General features: G+C 40.6%; 1 protein-coding gene and 1 long non-coding RNA gene across 2 annotated transcripts; one reads left to right on the top strand and one right to left on the bottom strand.

The window, feature by feature from the left end:
- Positions 1-1,424: 1,424 nt before the first annotated feature.
- Positions 1,425-5,566, top strand: LOC138855406 (uncharacterized). The gene is made up of 3 exons (XR_011394646.1): positions 1,425-1,612; positions 1,877-1,890; positions 5,451-5,566. It is a non-coding gene; the product is annotated as an uncharacterized lncRNA (long non-coding RNA).
- Positions 3,503-21,990, bottom strand: U3-55K (U3 small nuclear riboprotein factor 55K). The gene is made up of 8 exons (XM_070104586.1): positions 21,853-21,990; positions 19,858-20,071; positions 17,652-17,894; positions 15,744-15,865; positions 13,388-13,581; positions 12,191-12,388; positions 8,261-8,397; positions 3,503-5,660 (listed from the first exon to the last, which is right to left on the bottom strand). Exons 1-8 carry the CDS (start codon positions 21,898-21,900, stop codon positions 5,419-5,421), a joined length of 1,398 nt encoding a protein of 465 aa, XP_069960687.1. The 5' UTR covers positions 21,901-21,990; the 3' UTR covers positions 3,503-5,418.
- Positions 21,991-22,225: the final 235 nt, after the last annotated feature.

Genomic DNA, 22,225 nt, shown 5'->3' with positions numbered 1-22,225 from the left:
AAGCACCTTGCTTACTCCTTCCCATCCCTGGAAGCACCTTTCTTACTCCTTCCCATCCCTGGAAGCACCTTGCTTACTCCTTCCCATCCCTGGAAGCACCTTGCTTACTCCTTCCCATCCCTGGAAGCACCTTGCTTACTCCTTCCCATCCCTGGAAGCACCTTGCTTACTCCTTCCCATCCCTGGAAGCACCTTGCTTACACCTTCCCATCCCTGGAAGCACCTTTCTTACTCCTTCCCATCCCTGGAAGCACCTTGCTTACTCCTTCCCATCCCTGGAAGCACCTTGCTTACTCCTTCCCATCCCTGGAAGCACCTTGCTTACTCCTTCCCATCCCTGGAAGCACCTTGCTTACTCCTTCCCATCCCTTGAAGCACCTTGCTTACTCCTGACCCATCCCTTGAAGCACCTTGCTTACTCCTTCCCATCCCTGGAAGCACCTTGCTTACTCCTTCCCATCCCTGGAAGCACCTTGCTTACTCCTTCCCATCCCTGGAAGCACCTTGCTTACTCCTTCCCATCCCTGGAAGCACCTTGCTTACTCCTTCCCATCCCTGGAAGCACCTTGCTTACTCCTTCCCATCCCTGGAAGCACCTTGCTTACTCCTGACCCATCCCTGGAAGCACCTTGCTTACTCCTTCCCATCCCTGGAAGCACCTTGCTTACTCCTTCCCATCCCTGGAAGCACCTTGCTTACTCCTGACCCATCCCTCGGGTATGACCTACTTCCACTGTGGAATACAGCCTGCCACTGATAGTGTCTTCGTCTGCTGCGTCTGACGCCAGTATATAACCACCAACCTTCCTGTCTGTGCTTCAGACTATATCTTCTGATTGTTGTAATCATATCCATGATTTTTAAAGAGGTGGAGGGGTAAGCCAGTGGAAGGACTCGGTCAGATGACCTAAAGCTCCAGCTGAGGGTCATCATATGACTAAGACCCGTGTCAGGGAACACTTATCCTGTTTCCTGACTAATATTATACCTTCCTGTCTGTGCTTCAAGACGATGGTGGTCTTCACCAACTCTAAGACTGAGGGACTGATAACATTATCTATCTGTCCTTATCCCAATATAGCATTTTTCAGTCACCATGTGTCACCCCACACCTCAGTCTTCATCTAAATACACTGCCTTTCAACTTCTGTATCTTAGAAGTGATCAAAGTCCCAGAACCGAAACATTTTCTGATAAATATGTCCTATTGTTTACTCATGTGTCTTTCTAAATAATCTTGTCAGTACATATTACCTAGAGTTATATCATATATATGTTCAAAATAATATGGGTGTTTTGAGAAAATTATATATTTTATATGTATGGTTTGAGGGCAGGAATATTTTCTTTCATATCCTATTATTTTTAAAGAATGACCGGTGGGGTTCTCAACGCCATCTGTGGCCCAAAATCCTCACTCGAGGTCTACGTGGTAAACCCTCAGGGGTAACTTTTTTCTCTTGGTCTCACAGTTGACACAGTGGCCACAGACAGTCAGACAGTCACTATTTAACCTCAGGGATGTGACTCTCTCTCAGTGTGCTGGATAACACGTGTTTTTCAACGCGTGGGATGTTTCGCCTGCATAGCTGGATTCTTCAGTCTGACACAGGTAGAGAGGAAGCAGTAGAAGGGTACGGCAGCGGTCAGCCCCTCACACTCCCTGGCAAGTTCATTACTTAGATCACAAGACCATGAGATTGAAAAGCCTCCCTTAAGGAGGCTTTTTAATCTCATGGTGAGAAGAAACAGTTTAATCATTACTTAGTACATCGCTGTCTTGCCAGCGGTGCTCTGGGGCACCGATGCTCTTCCTCACATTATTCATATCTGTAAAGCATTGGACACCATACTGAAATATGTTTCAATATTCCAGATTATCGTAAAAAGGTGAATGTTGCTGCATGGTGAAGAGTAGTCGTAGCGGAGGTGGAACTGCCCGAGCGAAGGTTTAGCGCTTTCTTTGATTATAATAATAATCCCAGAGTGACACAAAATGTCTGTCCGAGTGTTGGAAACGAAGATGCTGTTCTCTCCAAGAAACATACCAATCAGTCGACGTATGTTGCAATGTGTGGGTGGCAGGTGCAACTGCAGAAATCTTGTATGTATATAGCCAGTGGCAGACCGACATTTTTGTGATCCTGAAGCTTGAACGCATAATTATTGGAGCCCCTTTGTAACCCCTTCTCATACAGTACACCCAAAACTTTTTAAGCAATGTTGACTAAACTCGCTTCTTGTGCTCTTTTCAATTCAATTCAATTCAAAGTTTATTCTCTATAAGGATTACAATGCTGAGTTTACAGAATTTGGTTATTGTGTGGTTTACATATAGTAAAATGATAATTACAGAGTGTACCACTAGAACACCTAGCATGGCTAGGCATTTCGGGCATTTAGGGGCCCTGAAGCCTAAACTTCATTGGTTTCATAGTAATTTTATTATAATCATGGGGGAGCATTAAACCCGTATGATGGTTTCTTAGTAGATCCGCCCCTGTATATATAGAAAAGGTTTAGGTGTTACAGTCTGGTTGGTAAAGGGGATTTTTCTTGAGTTATTTGAGGAAGCACGACTGACTTACGGAGGTTTCAGTATTATTATTACAATCAGAACTAAGTGTTGAACTCGTGAGGGTCATACAGTACTGAGGCAGCTTCAGTAACATAAAATTGTGCTAAACCTGTATGGGTTATGCAGCAGTGTGGGTAGGGATGTGCAAGGGTGGGAACATGCAAGGGATAGGGGTGTTCATGGATGTCCAGGGTGTCCAAGGGTATCCAGGGGTTTACCTGGAGAGAGTTCCGGGGGTTAACACCCCCGCGGCCCGGTCTGTGACCAGGCCTCCTGGTGGATCAGAGCCTGATCAACCAGGCTGTTACTGCTGGCTGCACACAAACCAACGTACGAGCCACAGCCCGGCTGGTCAGGAACCGACTTTAGGGGTGGCTATGGATGTCCAAGGGTAGGGATCAGACCAAGAGTAAAATTTAAATTACATATTGTCCAAGAAGTTAATATTTCTTAAAACATTTGAGAGAGGCTGCGTTGAGGGTCAGACAGCGAGGCCAGTTGTGGCTTATATTATTGTTATTATAATCAAAACTAAGTGTCAAACCCACAAGGGTCATGTAGCAAGCTGTATTATTATAATCAAGGGGAAGCGCTAAACCCATAGGATTATACAGCACCGGGGGATTGTTGAAGGCATTCAGGCTTAATTCAGAGAACTGGAGCACAGATCCAATTCCCTAAATCAAGAGCCCCTCACCAACATCAAGGAACCTTCCATGAGGGGTAGCAAGCTGTAGCCTCAGTTTTCATCCCAGAATTATTATAATCAAACTAAGCACCAAACCCACCAGGGTCATACAGCGCTTCAGGGTAGAGTGTGTGAACTGTGGAATTAAAGTCAAAGATGGAGCTGTCAACGAGGACGGAAGATAAATATGACAATGGTACACAATACTGACACACTGATAAGATAGACACACGTGCAATAATTAGGTATCTTTATTCCAAAATGTTACACCTACACAGTATGCTTCTTAGTCGAGTACAGAAGAGTTAGCAGAAGCAGCAGAGTTGTGAAGACAATGTAATCAGTCCATCACCCATGAATTATTATTATTATAATCAAGGGGGAAGCACTAAACCCGTAGGATTATACAGCGCCTGTGGGGGGATGTGGAAGGTATTCAGGCTTAATTCAGGGAGCTGGAGCACAGATCCAATTCCCTGAATCAAGAGCCCCTCACCAGCGTCAAGGAGCCTTCCTTGAGGGGCATCACCCATGAACACATAAGGGACGAGGGAAGATAAAGGGCGTTAGAGCGGTGATGACGATGGAGGTAAATTCCGCCTGCTCACTGGTAGAGCCATCCCAGGAGGGCGGCCTAACACTCTCTGAATTACAGTGGACCCCCGGTTAACGATATTTTTTCACTCCAGAAGTATGTTCAGGTGCCAGTACTTACCGAATTTGTTCCCATAAGGAATATTGTGTAGATTAGTCCATTTCAGACCCCCAAACATACACGTGCAAACGCACTTACATAATTGGTCGCATTCGGAGGTGATCGTTATGCGGGGGGTCCACTGTATTTACAACATTTCTTTGCTGAGAAATTTTTAAGAATCTTGAGAGTTCCACACAGTATGTTACTCTCAACCTTGCCATTAATCTGAGAGCAATTATAAGTTTAGCACTAATGATTATATTATTATTATTATAATCAAAAAGAAGCGCTAAGCCACAAGGGCTATACAGCGCGAGAATGATTATAATAACAATTATTGGGTTAGTACTTAGTTATGATTATAATCTCAGGACAATTATAGGTGTAGCACTTATAATTAAAATAATAATCTCAGGACAATTATAGGTTTAGTGCTAGTTATGATTATAATCTCAGGACAATTATAGGTTCAGTGCTAATTATGATTATAATCTCAGGACAATTATAGGTTCAGTGCTAATTATGATTATAATCTCAGGACAATTATAAGTTCAGTGCTTGTTATGATAATAATCTCAGGACAATTATAAGTTCAGTGCTTACGATAATAATCTCGGGACAATTATAGGTTCAGCACGAGTTATGATAATCTCAGAACAATTACAGATTTAGCACATTAGTTATAAATATAATAATAATCTGAATCCAACAAATGTTAGATTTTTTTCTCCGATCGTAACATTTAATACCAAAAATCCTCTCAAATAGGTCCCATGAAACTAGTGCAGAGAGTTTTCATCCAGGAAAATGGATCTGTGCTCCCCTTGGATCAAACCTGATCACCCAACATTTCCCCAGGTGCTCCACGATCCCTACAGGTTTAGAACTTCCTTCCGAATGCAATAAAAACACAAATATCAATATAATTTTATTTGATGCGAAATATTTTTATATACGTATTGCAATAAAAAAATATAGAAATTTGATGACAGTCATACTATGGGCGACTTAATTATATATAGTCATGGGGGAGCGCTAAACCCACATGGGTAATGCAGGCTCAGAGACAATCAGGTCCAGTTCAGTGATTCCCTGGACCAAGATCCCCTTACGACTATCAAGGAACCTGCCTTGAAGGGACCTCAAGGCAGGTTCCTTGATGCCAGCAAGCTCTTGATGCATATGGAGGGCCTCTCTTCCCTTGGATCAAACCTCATTGGCTCCCCTTCCCCATGTGCTGTAAATCTCCTCTGGATTCAGTACTTTCTCCCTAATTTTAATTATTGAAATCCTGATATCTGTTATTAAAACTTTTTTCAGATAAATATATTTTTCAAACAAAATTTAATACCATGTCAAATTTTTATTATTAAAACTTTTACAAGCAATTAATGTTTTTTTTATCAAAAATGAGAAGAAAACTGAAAAAAAAAGGCAAATTTGTATTAAAAACTTTCATACTTTTTTCACTTCTTTCTTTTTTAAAGGAATGACAACGATGGAGTTTTTGGCGGGTGTCTCTCGATACCATCTGCCTAACTTGTGTTCCTGTCCAACTCCAGCCACGAGGTGGCTTCCGCTGGCTGTGAATGCCAGCGAGTTGATCACTCCTGGCACGGCGATGGTGAACAAAGGCTGCAGTTTGCGGTGGTGCTCAGTGTCCACTTTCCAGAAACGAACAAATCCATCCATCGACCCTAGAAGCAAAAAAACATGGATAAAAGTTAAAAGGAAGTATTGCAGATAGAAATTGCAATGAAATCTTTGTTTCATATAGGCCTGGACTTTATCAAGACAAAAACACACCAATACAGTGGACCCCCGGTTAACGATATTTTTTCACTCCAGAAGTATGTTCAGGTGCCAGTACTGACCGAATTTGTTCCCATAAGGAATATTGTGAAGTAGATTAGTCCATTTCAGACCCCCAAACATACACGTACAAACGCACTTACATAAATACACTTACATAATTGGTCACATTCGGAGGTAATCGTTATGCGGGGGTCCACTGTATATGGTTAATGAGACCCCTGAAATATACTTGTTAGCCTGATAAGGCTCTAGATCAAGCCTGAATGTCTTCCACTTTCTCCCCCCAAGATCTTGATGACCCCTATGGGGTCATAATATTTATGAGGGAATTCAGGGAAACCGGCAGGTCCTGGAGATGGGACGTACAGTGAGTGTACTCTGCAGGAGGGGTGTTAATGTTGCAGTTTTATAAGAGTAGTGTAAGTGGACCTCTGGCAAGACAATGATGGAGTGAATGATGGTGAAAGTTTTTCTTTTTCGGGTCACCCTGCCTTGGTGGGAGACGGCCAATGTGTTAATAAAAATAAAAAATATAAAAGGCAGAAAAATTGCAATAAAAAATATAGAAATTTGATGACAGTCATACTATGGGCGACTTAATTATATATAGTCATGGGGGGGGCGCTAAACCCACACGGGTAATGCAGGCTCAGAGACAATCAGGTCCAGTTCAGTGATTCCCTGGACCAAGATGTTGGTCCAGGGTTAATGTTGCAGTTTTATAACTGTAGTGTAAATGGACCTCTGGCAAGACAGTGATGGAGTGAATGATGGCGAAAATTTTTCTTTTTCGGGTCGCCCTGCCTTGGTGGGAGACGGCCGATGTGTTAATAAAAATAAAAAATCTAAAAGACAGAAACTTTTTTAAAATAAACTCGACAGTAGAGAGGCTGTAGAAATATTGACCTATTATCTTCATAGCTTTTACTGTTTGTTAATTTTTTATTGTTTGTAGGGGAATATACAGTGAACCTCCGCTTAACGATCACTTCCCAATGCGACCAATTATGTAAGTGTATTTATGTAAGTGCGTTTGTATGTGCATGTTTGGGGGTCTGAAATGGACTAATCTACTTCACAATATTCCTTATGGGAACAAATTCGGTCAGTACTGGCACCTGAACATACTTCTGGAGTGAAAAAATATGGTTAACCGGGGGTCCACTGTATATTATTACTGCTATGATTGTTGAATGATGCATGGTCACAGTGCTGTGAAAATAGCATAAATACAACCACTCTGTTTGCAGTGAAAAAGTTCTGTGAAGAAGAAAATATTGCAAAGAAAAAAATCTGTGCACCAGTCTTTTTTTTTTTTTATTCCTTGTCCCCCTATATTTTTTTTTTTCAACATGCTAGGTGACCTGAAGAGAAGAAAAGAATAAAGTTTATTTTCTTTTTACATTTAGTAATTTATACACGAGGGGTTACGAGGCAACTTGCTGTCGTCGTCCTATATTTATGATAACTTTTTTTTTAAGACGACTGATGAAGACAGCAGTGCTGTATGACCCTGGTGGGTTTAGTGCTTAGTTTTGTTTATAATCTCCTCAAGGGAGGTTCCTTGATGCTGGTGAGGGGCTCTTGATCTAGGGAATTGGATGTGTACGCCTGTTCCCTGAATTGAACCTGAGTACCTTCCATCCCCCCACAGGCGCTATATAATCCCTATGGGTTTAGCGCTCCCCCATGATTATAATAAATAAAAATTTGATTATAATAATGCTGAAGACATTACTAAGTTGTTGCTGGATCTCTAGAATTTACAGAACAGACGTGCAAGCATGAAAGTGACTAGCAAGGAATCAACATCCCAGGAGGAGCAACTAGATTGTGTAAAATACTAAACCTGCATGGGTGGGTTAGTCAGCATAGAGTGGCTGATCCACTGTTTACTACATCAGCATTGTACGACCCTTGTGGATTTAGCGCTTAGTTATGATTATTGTAATAATAATCTGTCTACTAAGTGAGAGGCACTCTTCCTAGCCATACTCTGATAGTTTACTTAAGAGGCATGTGCTATACAGGGATACCACGAGTTCAGGGGAAAATTGTGTAATTTTTGTTTCTAAATCTGTTGTTTCTCCAGCAAGATTAGGCGAGGCAAAGAAAACATTAACTTACGACCCTCCAGGACTGCAACATCCTTACCCATCCTTCAGTGTCCTCGCCCATCCTTCAGATACTGTACTTTCTACCTCCAGAACCACATCATCTCCACCCATCCTTCAATTATGACAGTGTAGTAATTATGGTGGTGATAATTCAAATACTTTCCATGGAGAAGAAGCCTTCCTCTGTAAGCCATGCGTGTCTTAAGAGGCGACTAAAATGCTGGGAGCAAGAGGCTAGTAACCCCTTCTCCTGTATAAATTACTAAATTTAAAATGAAAAACTATTGTTTTTCTTTTTAGGTCACCTGCCTCGGGATATGGCCATTTTGTTGAAAATGAATAAATATTGTGTGAAAGATACATACCTGAGGCAAGGAAGTCAGTGTTGACAAGAGCAGCAGCTGCAGTCAGCCAGTTGGGTAGTCCATTACTCTGGTAACCATGCGCAGCTTTCACAATACAGTGATGGCGCTTCTTGAATGTTGTCCATAAGGCCAGTCCACTGCAGAAACAAAACACATTTACAGTATTCGCAAATTTTAATGGAATTTATAAATATTTGTGACACCAACATACAAGCGCCCCTCGACTTACGATGGGGGTTACGCTCTGATGGACCCACGAACCCATCGTAAGTCGAATATGATAAATTTCTACTGTCACTGAAAAAATAATTACTGTAGCTACTAATACTAGTATTGAAAAGTAAATAAATGAATACAAGTTTATTCTATCAATAAATGAACAGCAATGTGCAGTAAAAAAAAAAAACACATCATGAAGTCAAAATATCGTAAGTTGAAACATTGTAAGGCAAGGAGCATCTGTATTAACAAATCCCAAAATGGATGGGGTTCAATCCATGGCAGGGAATTCCCTGCCATGGGTTTGAACCCCATCCATTCTGGGATTTGTCTGCAACTGTGTTAGTACAACTTTACGAGGCAGAGATGCAACCTGTACCCCTGACCTCTTTTGGGGGCTTTTCTACTCCAGGCTATATGACCCTTGTGGGTTTAGTGCTTAGTTTTGATTATAATAATGATGATTTTGTACCCCAGCAGCCCAGCTTGAAGCCAAGCTTCCCTGTCCACTGCCTGGTCAGCCATCATTACCCAGCTGATCCAGTACTTTTAAGAAAGCTGTCCGACTTCTTGATAATTCCTACACTAAGTATATAAAGTAGCTTTATAACAGAAATGACTGTATAAAGAGCTTTACAGAAGAGCTGACTGTATATAGAAGAGCTTTACAGGAGAGCTGACTGTATAAAGAGCTTTACAGAAGAGCTGACTGTATGTAGAAGAGCTTTACAGGAGAGCTGACTGTATGTAGAAGAGCTTTACAGGAGAGCTGACTGTATGTAGAAGAGCTTTACAGAAGAGCTGACTGTATGTAGAAGAGCTTTACAGGAGAGCTGACTGTATGTAGAAGAGCTTTACAGGAGAGCTTACTGTATGTAGAAGAGCTTTACAGGAGAGCTGACTGTATAAAGAGCTTTACAGAAGAGCTGACTGTATGTAGAAGAGCTTTACAGGAGAGCTGACTGTATGTAGAAGAGCTTTACAGGAGAGCTGACTGTATGTAGAAGAGCTTTACAGGAGAGCTGACTGTATAAAGAGCTTTACAGAAGAGCTGACTGTATGTAGAAGAGCTTTACAGGAGAGCTGACTGTATGTAGAAGAGCTTTACAGAAGAGCTGACTGTATGTAGAAGAGCTTTACAGGAGAGCTGACTATGTAGAAGAGCTTTACAGGAGAGCTGACTGTATAAAGAGCTTTACAGAAGAGCTGACTGTATGTAGAAGAGCTTTACAGGAGAGCTGACTGTATGTAGAAGAGCTTTACAGGAGAGCTGACTGTATGTAGAAGAGCTTTACAGGAGAGCTGACTATGTAGAAGAGCTTTACAGGAGAGGTGACTGTATAAAGAGCTTTACAGAAGAGCTGACTGTATGTAGAAGAGCTTTACAGAAGAGCTGACTGTATGTAGAAGAGCTTTACAGGAGAGCTGACTATGTAGAAGAGCTTTACAGGAGAGCTGACTGTATAAAGAGCTTTACAGAAGAGCTGACTGTATGTAGAAGAGCTTTACAGGAGAGCTGACTATATGTAGAAGAGCTTTACAGGAGAGCTGACTGTATAAAGAGCTTTATAGGAGAGCTGACTGTATGTAGAAGAGCTTTACAGGAGAGCTGCCTGTATAAAGAGCTTTATAGGAGAGCTGACTGTATGTAGAAGAGCTTTACAGGAGAGCTGACTGTATAAAGAGCTTTACAGAAGAGCTGACTGTATGTAGAAGAGCTTTACAGGAGAGCTGACTGTAGAAGAGCTTTACAGGAGAGCTGGCTGTATGTAGAAGAGTTTTACAGGAGAGCTGCCTGTATGTAGAAGAGCTTTACAGGAGAGTTGACTGTATAAAGAGCTTTACAGGAGAGCTGACTGTATGTAGAAGAGCTTTACAGGAGAGCTGACTGTATGTAGAATAGCTTTACAGGAGAGCTGATTGTATAAAGAGCTTTACAGGAGAGCTGACTGTATGTAGAAGAGCTTTACATGAGAGTTGACTGTATAAAGAGCTTTACAGGAGAGCTGACTGTATGTAGAAGAGCTTTACAGGAGAGTTGACTGTATAAAGAGCTTTATATGAGAGCTGACTGTATGTAGAAGAGCTTTACATGAGAGCTGACTGTATAAAGAGCTTTACAGGAGAGCTGACTGTATGTAGAAGAGCTTTACAGAAGAGCTGACTGTATGTAGAAGAGCTTTACAGGAGAGCTGACTGTATAAAGAGCTTTATAGGAGAGCTGACTGTATGTAGAAGAGCTTTACAGGAGAGCTGACTGTATAAAGAGCTTTATAGGAGAGCTGACTGTATGTAGAAGAGCTTTACAGGAGAGCTGACTGTATAAAGAGCTTTATAGGAGAGCTGACTGTATGTATAGTTGCTTCATAGAGGAGCTTTATAAGATAGTTGACTGTATATAGAAGAGCTTTATAAGAGAGCTGACTGTATTTAGAAGAGCTTATAATAGCTGACTATATAAAGGAACTTTATACAAAAGCAGACTCTATATAAGGAAGCTCTATAAGAGACCTGGCTCCATATAAGCTTTATAAGAGCTGACTCCATATAAATAAGCTTTATAAGAGCTGAGTCCATATAAATAAGCTTTATAAGAGCTGACTCCATATAAATAAGCTTTATAAGAGCTGAGTCCATATAAATAAGCTTTATAAGACCTGGCTCCATATAAATAAGCTTTATAAGAGCTGACTCCATATAAATAAGCTTTATAAGACCTGGCTCCATATAAATAAGCTTTATAAGAGCTGACTCCATATAAATAAGCTTTATAAGAGCTGACTCCATATAAATAAGCTTTATAAGAGCTGAGTCCATATAAATAAGCTTTATAAGACCTGGTTCCATATAAATAAGCTTTGTAAGACCTGGCTCCATATAATTAAGCTTTATAAGAGCTGACTCCATATAAATAAGCTTTATAAGAGCTGACTCCATATAAGTAAGCTTTATAAGAGCCGACTCCATATAAATAAGCTTTATAAGAGCTGACTCCATATAAGTAAGCTTTATAAGAGCTGACTCCATATAAATAAGCTTTATAAGAGCTGACTCCATATAAGTAAGCTTTATAAGAGCTGACTCCATATAAATAAGCTTTATAAGAGCTGACTCCATATAAGTAAGCTTTATAAGAGCTGACTCCATATAAATAAGCTTTATAAGAGCTGACTCCATATAAATAAGCTTTATAAGACCTGACTCCATATAAATAAGCTTTATAAGAGCTGACTCCATATAAGTAAGCTTTATAAGAGCTGACTCCATATAAATAAGCTTTATAAGAGCTGACTCCATATAAATAAGCTTTATAAGACCTGACTCCATATAAGTAAGCTTTATAAGACCTGACTCCATATAAATAAGCTTTATAAGACCTGACTCCATATAAGTAAGCTTTGTAAGAGCGGACTCCATATAATTAAGCTTTATAAGAGCTGACTCCATATAAGTAAGCTTTATAAGAAAGCTGATTACATTCAGAGGAGCTTTATAATAATGATTTATACTACGTCCTTCCTTGCTTTAAAAAATTATAATTGAATCGTCAAAAAATTATCACTTTTTTCATTCATGTCATATACACATATACGAGTCAGAAAAAACAGTAATAAATATATAATTTTGCGTGAAAACGTGAACGTGTTTCCTTCTTTGGGGTACCCGGTGTTGGTACAAGACTGACTGTCGAGTAGAAAAATAAATCCTCACCCATCTTGGCCAAAGGTGATAAATGTTTTGTCGTTGACTAGTTTGATGCCTTCAATGGAATCCTGGTGGCCGGAGAACCTCAGCTGCTTGTCTTCGGAGATCACGTACACAATCACTGACTGGTCACGGCCACCGCTGGTGACACAGGCTTCTCTCATGAATGCATCGATTCCGGTAATTGCGTCTTGATGACCACCTCTGGAATACACGAACGTTGTGAATCCCCTTTGAAGAAGAGGGGGTGAGGGATAAGGGTGTTATTTGTTAGTGGTCCTGTTAGTGGGCCTGTCAGTGGTCCTTGGGATTATCTTCCCCTAGTTTGATCTCAGACCAAAGCCTCCTAAGTTACAAAGGAAATATTACAGTATTAAAAACCATTAAGAAGCATATAGGAAAGTAAAGGTTTGTGTATAGTGTATGTAAACAGAAGTTTACATTCACTATACACGTCTTACGTATTCATGAGACAGTAAGATTCACCTGTCATCTTACTTGTTAATGAGACAGTAAGATTCACCTGTCATCTTATGTGGTCATGAGACAGTAAGATTCACCTGTCATCTTACATGTTAATGAGACAGTAAGATTCACCTGTCATCTTATGTGCTCATGAGACAGTAAGATTCACCTGTCATCTTACATGTTAATGAGACAGTAAGATTCACCTGTCATCTTACTTGTTAATGAGACGGTAAGATTCACCTGTCATCTTATGTGCTCATGAGACAGTAAGATTCACCTGTCATCTTACATGTTAATGAGACAGTAAGATTCACCTGTCATCTTATGTGCTCATGAGACAGTAAGATTCACCTGTCATCTTACGTATTCATAAGACAATAAGGCCCCCACATCTGCGGGTCCAGTATCTGAGGTTTTAGTTATCCATGGTTTACCTTGGCCCTAAAATAACCCTTAATTTTACTTAATAATGGCCACAAAGTGCAAAAGTAGTGATGGTGGAAGGTTTCAATGCCTAAGAGAAGCCTTGAAGTGCTTCCCATCAGTGAAAAGGGATAATTCTCCACATATTGTGCATAATTTATCAATTAAACTTTATAATAGGTACGTATAGGACTTGTATATGGGGTTCTCTACTATTTGCGGTTTCGGCATCCAAGACAGGTCCTTGGAACACATCCCCCATGGATATGGAGGTCCTATTGTACACTGGTATATTAAAAAAAGGTCACTTACAAATTCTCCACAAATGCCATTGCGTCCAAGTTCCACACCATGACCATGCGGTCGTGCGAAGAGGAAAACAAGGTGTGTGTTGCGCGTCGGAAGGCCAATCCAGACACGGCTCCGCGGTGCTTCTTAAATTTCTTCAGATGTTCTAGAGTGTCTGCATTCCAGATGTGTATGTAGCCCTCTTTATCACCTGATGCCTGCAAAAGTCATTAAACACTAAATTCTGGATTAAGGCCCACGTGCAACAGTTGAGTATCTTTATTGATGAAATGTTTCGCCTACCGGGCCGCAGAGGCGTTGACCCCTGAAACCCTCTCCAGTTATACACAGAAGGCTTCTTCAGTCAAATATAGAGGAAGCAGGTGAAGTAGTGAAATAAAGATGATGTAATCAGTCCATCAACCTTGTAAAAAAAAGTATCTAAGGTGGTCAGTCCTAGGTAGTAGGTTGGTAGACAACAACCACCCAGGGAGGTACTACCGTCCTGTGGTAGTAGGTTGGTAGACAACAACCACCCAGGGAGGTACTACCATCCTGTGGTAGTAGGATGGTAGACAACAACCACCCATGGAGGTACAACCATCCTGTGGTAGTAGGTTGGTAGACAACAACCACCCAGGGAGGTACTACCGTCCTGTGGTAGTAGGTTGGTAGACAACAACCACCCAGGGAGGTACTACCATCCTGTGGTAGTAGGTTGGTAGACAACAACCGCCCAGGGAGGTACTACCGTCCTGTGGTAGTAGGTTGGTAGACAACAACCACCCAGGGAGGTACTACCGTCCTGTGGTAGTAGGTTGGTAGACAACAACTGCCCAGGGAGGTACTACCGTCCTGTGGTAGTAGGTTGGTAGACAACAACCACCCAGGGAGGTACTACTGTCCTATGGTAGTAGGTTGGTAGATAACAACCACCCAGGGAGGTACTACCATCCTGTGGTAGTAGGTTGGTAGACAACAACCACCCAGGGAGGTACTACCGTCCTGTGGTAGTAGGATGGTAGACAACAACCGCCCAGGGAGGTACTACCGTCCTGTGGTAGTAGGTTGGTAGACAACAACCACCTAGGGAGGTACTACCGTCCTCTGGTAGTAGGTTGGTAGACAACAACCACCCAAGGAGGTACTACCATCCTGCCAAGTGAGTGTAAAACGAAAGCCTGTAATTGTTTTACATGATGGTAGGATTGCTGGTGACCTTTTTTCTGTCTCATAAACATGCAAGATTTCAGGTACGTCTTGCTACTTCTACTTACACTTATGTCACACTACACATACATGTACAAGCATATATATACACACCCCTCTGGGTTTTCTTCTATTTTCTTTCTAGTTCTTGTTCTTGTTTATTTCCTCTTATCTCCATGGGGAAGTGGAACAGAATTCTTCCTCCGTAAGCCATGCGTGTCGTAAGAGGCGACTAAAATGCCAGGAGCAAGGGGCTAGTAACCCCTTCTCCCGTATAAATCACAAAATTTAAAAAGAGAAACTTTCGTTTTTCTTTTTGGGCCGCCCTGCCTTGGTAGGATATGGCGGGTTTGTTGGAAAAAAAAAAAAGTGGTCAGGCCCTCAGCCTGGAGAAAAGTTCAGCACGTGTGTCTTAATCTTCAACGTATTGGTATTTGATACCATTTTTCAATCAAACATTAAGTTCCATTCTGATTTACAAATGTCATTGCGAGGCCACAATGACACAATTGTAAAGAATTCATAGAACGGGTGGGATCTGAAGCCACAGTAAGCCAAGTGAGGATCTGAACCATTAGTAAGTTAAGTGGGATCTGAGCTCATGGTAAGCCAAGTGGGATCTAAACCTGTGATAAACTAGTCCTAAAACCAATAAACCTTAATATAATGGAGTAATAGGTGGCACTGTCCAACCATGCGTTATATCTCAATAATTTTTTTTTAAACGAACTGGCTGTCTCCCACCGAGGCAGGGTGACCCAAAAATGAAAAAAACACTTTCACCATCACTCACTCCATTCCTGTCTTGCCAGAGAGCCACCAATACAACAGTTAAAAACTGCAAATATCCCCACTCTCCTCTCAAGAACCTTTTTTTAAAGTATCACACAATAAACACCTCCAGGACTGCAATATCCTCACTCCTTTTGAGTGTAGGCACTGTACTTCCCACCTCCAGGGCTGCAATATCCTCACTCCTTTTGAGTGCAGGCACTGTACTTCCCACCTCCAGGACTGCAATATCCTCACTCCTTTTGAGTGCAGGCACTGTACTTCCCACCTCCAGGACTGCAATATCCTCACTCCTTTTGAGTGCAGGCACTGTATTTCCCACCTCCAGGGCTGCAGCATCCTTACCTCACTGCAAGTTAAAATACATACAAGAACTTACCAAAAATTTACCATCTGAAGAGACCGCCACAGAGTATATGTGAGACGTGTGACCAACATGTACATTTTCTGTGCCTTTCCGTCCGCCAGGGATATTCCCTATTCTTTTTCCATCCAGGGTATCTGGAGAAAGTCAAAATATGTAGCAGATATGGAAATCATGGTTATTACATTCATGGGGAACTGTTGAAACCATAGGCATCATAGTGTATGGGCAATGGGGGAGGGGGGCAATCAAGTTTGATCTGAGGAAAGAGAGGCTAGCTACAAGAAGAAAGTAAAGTCAAATACAGTGGACCCCCGGTTAACGATATTTTTTCATTCCAGAAGTATGTTCAGGTGCCAGTACTGACCGAATTTGTTCCCATAAGGAATATTGTGAAGTAGATTAGTCCATTTCAGACCCCCAAACATACACGTACAAACGCACTTACATAAATACACTTACATAATTGGTCGCATTGGGAGGTGATCGTTATGCGGGGGTCCACTGTACTCTTCCAGTCCCTGCATGGTGAGGTAACAATGGTTTCTCAGGGACCATTATACGAGGTCAAATCTAACTTTACACGAGGTCAAACCTAACTTAACACAAGGTCAAACCTAACTTTACACAAGGTCAAACCTAACTTTACACAAGGTCAAACCTAACTTTACACAAGGTCAAACCTAACTTTACACGAGGTCAAACCTAACTTTACACAAGGTCAAACCTAACTTTACACAAGGTCAAACCTAACTTTACACAAGGTCAAACCTAACTTTACACAAGGTCAAACCTAACTTTACACAAGGTCAAACCTAACTTTACACAAGGTCAAACCTAACTTTACACAAGGTCAAACCTAACTTTACACAAGCTCAAACCTAACTTTACATGAGGTCAAACCTAACTTTACACAAGGTCAAACCTAACTTTACACAAGGTCAAACCTAACTTTACACAAGGTCAAACCTAACTTTACACAAGGTCAAACCTAACTTTACACAAGCTCAAACCTAACTTTACACGAGGTCAAACCTAACTTTACACAAGCTCAAACCTAACTTTACACAAGGTCAAACCTAACTTTACACAAGCTCAAACCTAACTTTACACGAGGTCAAACCTAACTTTACACAAGCTCAAACCTAACTTTACACAAGGTCAAACCTAACTTTACACAAGGTCAAACCTAACTTTACACAAGGTCAAACCTAACTTTACACAAGCTCAAACCTAACTTTACATGAGGTCAAACCTAACTTTACACAAGCTCAAACCTAACTTTACACAAGGTCAAACCTAACTTTACACAAGGTCAAACCTAACTTTACACGAGGTCAAACGTAACTTTACACAAGGTCAAACCTAACTTTACACAAGGTCAAACCTAACTTTACACAAGCTCAAACCTAACTTTACACAAGGTCAAACCTAACTTTACACGAGGTCAAACCTAACTTTACACAAGGTCAAACCTAACTTTACACAAGGTCAAACCTAACTTTACACAAGGTCAAACCTAACTTTACATGAGCTCAAACCTAACTTTACCAATTACGTAGTCCAATACTCTTTATTATCATTTTTTTTGACCTGAAACAAATTCAGAATTAAGATTAAATTTCCCAGTGAAAGTTAAGAAATCTATATGTCTATAAAATATAACATCTATTATATATATACAGTGGACCCCCGGTTAACGAACTTTTTTCATTCCAGTAGTATGTTCAGGTGCCAGTACTGACCGAATTTTTTCCCATAAGGAATATTGTGAAGTAGATTAGTCCATTTCAGACCCCCAAACATACACGTACAAACGCACTTACATAAATACACTTACATAATTGGTTGCATTTGGAGGTGATCGTTAAGCGGGGGTCCACTGTATATATATATTGATAAATGTGAATATGCATCATTTACATTTTACAATGGCACAATCTTTGGAACCAGAGAAGATATATCTCTCATCAGAGGTCACACAAACACAAGTGATGGAAAGCTTCTGGTGTTTAGACTTGTAGATGCGAATGTCCTCTTGCTGGGGTTCTAGGTATGTGCGTGCAACATTCTTACGCAGTCTTCCGGACGCTTCGAGTAAGTCTTCTCGAAGTTGGGTACCAATGGCTTTGTCTTTAGAAACTTCGTCGTCTTCGTCTTGCGATTCTAGTGAATAAAATATGTAAGATATATTTAGTGTTTGTAGACACAAACAATACACAAATATGAAAGTTAAGACACATGTGCAACATCTGGATATCTTTATTGTAGACGTTTCGCCATCCAGTGGCTTTATCAATACAGATTCTAGGACATAATAGGAAGACAGTAGAACTATATACAAAAGATGAGGTAATCAGTCCCTCGGCCTTGGAGTTAGTATTCACAGCATCGTGGTGTGAACACTAACTCCAAGGCCGAGGGACTGATTACCTCATCTTTTGTATATAGTTCTACTGTCTTCCTATTATGTCCTAGAATCTGTATTGATAAAGCCACTGGATGGCGAAACGTCTACAATAAAGATATCCAGATGTTGCACATGTGTCTTAACTTTCATATTGTCGGTATTTTATACCTTTCTTGCTCAATACACAAATAACCAGCACATAGGAGAATGACACTTAGGATGATGTTTTGGTCTGACTTGGACCATTAATCAGTGAGCAATCAACGGTCCAAGTCGGACCCAAACATTGTCATCAATTTTCTTCTCCTATATGAATGTTATGCATGTATCATTCCAGTCACAGTATTGTGCCTTTTTCATTCTTTATAAACAAACAATAAAGCTAACTCACAATAAAGAATAGTGTTATCTTTACAAATGCAATCGAAGGAGTTCATCCAAAATTGAATAAAACAGAACGTACTATGAAGGTCTTTTAACTTGCTATTCAATTTTGGTTGTAGTCCTTCAATCACATTTACAAAAAATTCTTTATGTATGGAGCTTTTCATAATAATAATAATAAAAATAATAATAATAATAATAATAATAATAATAATAATAACCCCCTTTTGTTTTTCTTCTTAGGTCACCCTGCCTTGGTGGGATAGAGCCGTTTTTTTTTTTAAATAATAATAATCTTCATTTTTACAAGTATACGTACAACGTATACAGACCATAGCTGACATCAGTGACATACTATATATAAAGCCCCTTGTTATGCAGAGTATTTTGGGCAAATTAGGTCAATTTTGTTTGTAGGATGTGACCCACAGCAGTCCACTAACACCCTGGTACCCATTTTACTGCTAGGCTATCCACGTTATCCATGTTTCTTTAAGACACCTACTGTCCCTGTTCACCTAGCAATAAGTAGGTACTTGCATGTTATTGGACTGGTGTGGGTCACGTCCTAGGGACAAAATTAACTTAAGTTGCCTGAAATACTCTACATAACCAGGGACTTTCTATATAGTATGTCACTGATGTCAGCTATGGTCTGTATAAGTTGTACCATGTACTTGTACAAATACTATTTGTGTATTTAAGAGAGTTTACTGTAGAAAAGTGGACAAGAAAATTTTATGTCTGTACAATATTATATACTTAAAAAGTTATTTTAACTGTGGTTATCAAAGAGCTTTGAAATGAGCTGAGTTACAATGAAAGCTCTTATTTTATATAATGAACTGTAGGATAGCAGCTCTTATTCTGTATAATGAACTGAGGAACAATGAAAGCTCTTGTTTTATATAATGAACTGTAGGATAACAGCTCTTATTCTGTATAATGAACTGAAGTAGAATGAAAGCTCTTGTTTTATATAATGAACTGTAGGATAACAGCTCTTATTCTGTATAATGAACTGAGGTAGAATGAAAGCTCTTATTTTATATAATGAACTGTAGGATAACAGCTCTTATTCTGTATAATGAACTGAGGTAGAATGAAAGCTCTTATTTTATATAATGAACTGTAGGATAACAGCTCTTATTTTATATAATGAACTGAGCTAAGATATCAGCTCGTAGCCTGTAAATCGAGTTAAGACAGGATAACACCTTAATCCATAAATGTGCTGAGGAAGATAACAGACATTACCCTGCATATAAAGTGATGTAGGATAACAGTTTATAAGATCATTGGTTTAAAAAAAAAAGTCGTTTACTGTGAATTTACTTTGCGCTTCCAGTTCCTCGAGGTACTGACGAGCCAGCCTCACTTTCTTCTCTTGTGCGGTCTCCTCTGCTTCTGCCTCCACCTCCTCATTTATTGGCTTTCCTTTTAAGTGCTGTTCATCTTCTTCGCTTGTAATCTCTTCATCCAGGTCTCGTGTAAACTTCCCTTTCTTGGCTAGTGGTTCATTAGTTCTTCTTCCTCCTTTAAAAGTTTTCTGAAATGAAGACAAGAATGTAAAGACTTCACACCAACAAGCACTAAAAATTACTATAAAGGTGCTCCTTTGAACAAGAGCTCTCAACCAGCATCAAGGCACTTCCTGGAGGGTCTAGAGCAGTATACAAAGAAATTTAAAAACTTTCCTAAGGACCGGGAACAAGTCATTCAGCGTACAATCCAATCAAACATTTCACCCCATACTCACATGCACGTGAACCACACAAACAATTTATTTTATATATGCAGTGTCCTGTGGTTCGGTTGGCAATGTACTCGCATACCTCAAGCTAACCTAATACAACATAGCCTAACATAACCCACAGTCACCTAACTCAACAAGAATCCCAATGAAAATAAGTCCCTTCGTCTAAATGTTTATACAGTAGTTCACTGTATACTGAAGTAAACAGAATAGAGGAAATCAGCTCTTATATACATTTTTTAGCTTTGCATACTGATTGGAGAACTGGTCATAAGTTCGAGTGGTTGAAAAACGAGTACGTCGCTATGTCAGGAGAGGTTGTACGTAGCAACATATACTGTACATGTAATTTACCCACCAGGATAACCCAAGATCAAAAAACTTAATTCCACTGGGGTCCTTGAGCCAATATCTCCAAAATAACAATTTGCACAAAAATTAACAAATTATTCCATGGTCTAGACAGCTCGTACCTAAAGTAGAATGTAAAATAATGCCCGAGCACCACCATGGAGCTGTCTGCAATAAAGATGTATCAGATGTGAAAATTTAGATATCTGCGGATGCGTACGAGGATGTCTTACTTATTTTGCGGATGCGGATACATGTGTGGATATCTGTTTACAGTAAAATGCAGATATAAGAAACTGTGCGGATGTTCCGCGGATGCGGATATCTGATACATCTCTGGTGGCCTGGTGGTTAACGCTCTCGCTTCACACAGCGAGGACCTGGGTTCGATTCCCAGCCAGAGTAGAAACATTGGACGTGTTTCTTTCAACCTGTTGTCTATGTTCCCCATCAGTAAAATGGGTACCTGGGTGTTAGTCGACTGGTGTGGGTCGCATCCTGGGACACTGACCTAAGGAGGCCTGGTCACAGACCGGGCCGCGGGGGCGTTGACCCCTGGAACTCTCTCCAGGTAAGCCTCCAGGTAATTATTATTATTATTATAATCAAGGGGGAAGCGCTAAACCCGGAGGATTATACAGCGCCTGGCCTCCAGGTAAGCCTATGCAATAATAGCCATTGTTTTATTACAATGTTGCAAGCAACCTGATGCAATATTGTTTCATATTATTATTATCAAGAAATGCTAAACCCACAGGGGTCATGCAGCACCTGGGAAATGGAAGACAATGGGGTTCAATCCAAGGAAAGGGAGAACTAAGATCAATTCCTTGGATCAAGAGCCCCTCGTGGGACATGTGGCCAATTGAAGTGCTAAACCCGTAGGAATCACAGCATATTCAGTACGCTCTAAACCAGTAAGAGCCACATTATAATAATGAAAGTGCTAAAACCCGACAATTATTATTATAATCAAGGGGGAAGCGCTAAACCCGGAGGATTATACAGCGCCTGGGGGGGGGGATGTGGAAGGCATTCAGGCTTAATTCGGGGAACTGGAGCACAGATCCAATTCCCTAAATCAAGAGCCCGTCACCAACATCATAAAACCCGACAAGGTTTATTACAGCCCTTGATCCATGAGGCAGCCAGCTATGGTCACTTGAAACAAGAGCCCTAGAGCAGCATCAAGGCATCCATCCCCACCTTGATGGAGATATTACCTTGTGTTTATTAAACTCCGGCCGCTTTCCTCGAAGAAAAAAAGGCATTTTTAAAACCACGTGTTGAAAATACTAGCGTCCTGGTGTTCTTTGTTGGGGTTGTTAAAGGTTACTGAAGTGTACGCTGTACCTGTGTACTTGGTACCTGTGTACTCTGTACCAGTGTACTGTACCTGTGTACACTGTACAAGTGTACTATGTACCTGTGTACACTGTACCAGTGTACTGTACCTGTGTACTGTACCTGTGTACTCTGTACCAGTGTACTGTACCTGTGTACTGTACCAGTGTACTGTACCTGTGTACTCTGTACCAGTGTACTGTACCTGTGTACTGTACCTGTGTACTGTACCTGTGTACTGTACCTGTGTAC

Source organism: Cherax quadricarinatus, chromosome 93 (assembly GCF_038502225.1).
Source record: "Cherax quadricarinatus isolate ZL_2023a chromosome 93, ASM3850222v1, whole genome shotgun sequence".
NCBI lineage: Eukaryota > Metazoa > Arthropoda > Malacostraca > Decapoda > Parastacidae > Cherax > Cherax quadricarinatus.
Note: the sequence above shows the minus strand (reverse complement) of the source record. Positions and strands in the feature narration are given on the sequence as shown.

Bases quoted from the DNA above. Each gene is read 5' to 3' on its own strand.
- U3-55K (XM_070104586.1), bottom strand. From the start codon at position 21,900: ATGCCTTTTTTTCTTCGAGGAAAGCGGCCGGAGTTTAATAAACACAAG. The intron at 20,072-21,852 runs GTAATATCTCCA...TCTTCATTTCAG, and splicing joins CGGAGTTTAATAAACACAAG to AAAACTTTTAAAGGAGGAAG. The intron at 5,661-8,260 runs GTATGTATCTTT...TTTTGCTTCTAG, and splicing joins CACTGACTTCCTTGCCTCAG to GGTCGATGGATGGATTTGTT.